This window comes from Lutra lutra, chromosome 1 (assembly GCF_902655055.1).
Source record: "Lutra lutra chromosome 1, mLutLut1.2, whole genome shotgun sequence".
Classification (NCBI taxonomy): Eukaryota; Metazoa; Chordata; class Mammalia; order Carnivora; family Mustelidae; genus Lutra; species Lutra lutra.
Genome location: NC_062278.1, coordinates 212123930 through 212125859, shown reverse-complemented (window position 1 = coordinate 212125859; position 1930 = coordinate 212123930). Strand labels below are relative to the sequence as shown.

Genomic DNA, 1930 nt, shown 5'->3' with positions numbered 1-1930 from the left:
ACCTAGAGAAAATTTATGTGGCATGATATAAGTCATTTGAAATGAAATTTGTTTGAAGAAATCCAACTTGCTCTTTGAAAGATGTAGAAATTTCTAGGCATTTGTGATCCAAGGTTGGAAAACCCCTGGAATGTATGAAAAAATCATATAAAGCAGAGGATTAATAAAGTGAGTTACTTAAATGTGTGGAAAAGTTGAATTCAAACTAATGGAAATTCCAAAAAATGAATAGAAGGAGCAATTCTATTTCCCTACTCTGGTCAAAGAGTAGCGGGTCCTCACTCTGGGACTGAGAGCCTTGCAATCATGGGCACTTCTTCAGCCCCAGGATGATTGGTTCTTACATCACTGGAACCCCAAAAATGCTTTTCAGAGCCCTCTTTATGTCTTTGTTTCTCAGGCTGTAGATGAAGGGGTTCAGCATGGGTGTGACCACTGTGTACATCACCGAGGCTATTGCACTTGAGTGGGAGCTCTGGGGAGAAGCAGAGCTAAGGTACACTCCTAAGAGTGTACAATAAAATAAGGAAACAACTGAAAGGTGAGACGCACAGGTGGAAAATGCTTTATACTTGCCTTGAGCTGATGAGATACGAAGTATGGAGGAAATAATCTTAGAATAGGAGTAAATAATCCCAGCGAGGGGACCACCAGCCAGCAACACAGCAGCAAAATACATCATCATGTCATTAAGTAAGGTGCTGGAACAGGCAATTCGGACTACCTGATTGATCTCACAGAAAAAGTGGGAGACTTCCACCTCTCTGCAGAAAGACAACCACAACACCATTAAACTTTGTAATAAGGAATTCAGAGCACTCATCATCCAAGACACCAGAACCAGCAGTACACAGTAGGTGGGTTTCATGACGACTGTGTAGTGTAGGGGGTGACAGATGGCCACAAACCGGTCATAGGCCATCACAGTCAGGAGAAAATCATCCAATCCAGTAAAGAGTAGGAAAAAGTATATCTGAGTGACACAGCCTCTATAGGTTATGACTTGGCTCTGAGTCTGGATGTTCTGCAGCATCTTGGGGACTGTAGTGGAGGTGAAACAGATGTCTACAAAGGACAGGTTGGCGAGGAAGAAGTACATGGGGGTGTGGAGGTGGGAGTCTGACCTGATAGCCAGGATGATGAGCAGGTTTCCAAACACAGTGATCATGTACATGGAAAGGAAAAGTCCAAATATGAGAGGCTGCAGTTCTGGATCTTCTGATAAGCCCAGAAGAAGAAATCCTGAAATTTGTGTATCATTTCCCAGTTCCATGTGGTGGAGGTGACTACCATGGAATAAAAAATAACATGACTGATTTTCTCAATAATGAACATTACAAATATCATTTAAATTCTGCAATTTTTATTTTACATTCAAATGTGAATATCCATATACATTTTTTTGTATAGAACATAGCCCCTCTCAGGAACCTGCATGCCAGATCTGAATAAGAATGTGAATCCCATACATGGCCATTTCCCCCAAGAACTCATGTATTCTATACTTTTAATGAGAAATTCTGTCACACATTTGAGGTATAAACTTGAGTAGTCACTAATCTCCAGGCAAAGAGCATAGGTGTCAAGAAACAAAAATATGCACCATTCAGTGATGGAGAACATAGCAGATAAATATCAGATAAAATACCAGAAGGTGACAAGTGCAATGAAGGAAAAGTTGGTAAAAAGAAAAGAGTGCATAGAGGTGTTTTTAGTGGTTGTTCAGGTAATAGCACACGTTTAAATAGAAGCCTCAAGGAAGAGACAGCAGGACATGGGGAGGAAAGACAGTGGAAGTATGGGGCCCCTCCTTTCATCTGGTCCCTTGAATTTCGCTAGATATATAAAATCATTCTGAACACCTCTGAATTCAACCTTAGTTGTAAGAAAAATTGCTGGAATTCTACAAACAGAAAAGTGAACTCTTTTT

At 40.6% G+C, this 1930-nt stretch overlaps 1 protein-coding gene across 1 annotated transcript; it reads right to left on the bottom strand.

Annotated features, from left to right (window-relative positions):
* Nucleotides 1–340: 340 nt before the first annotated feature.
* On the bottom strand, nucleotides 341–1279 carry LOC125092111 (olfactory receptor 7A17-like). Its single transcript, XM_047716476.1, has one exon. The coding sequence runs from the start codon at nucleotides 1271–1273 to the stop codon at nucleotides 341–343; it is 933 nt and encodes a 310-aa protein (XP_047572432.1). The 5' UTR covers nucleotides 1274–1279.
* Between the last annotated feature and the right edge of the window lie 651 nt (nucleotides 1280–1930).

Coding starts and splice junctions, on each gene's coding strand:
- LOC125092111 (XM_047716476.1), bottom strand. CDS start 1,273: ATGGAACTGGGAAATGATACACAAATTTCAGGATTTCTTCTTCTGGGC.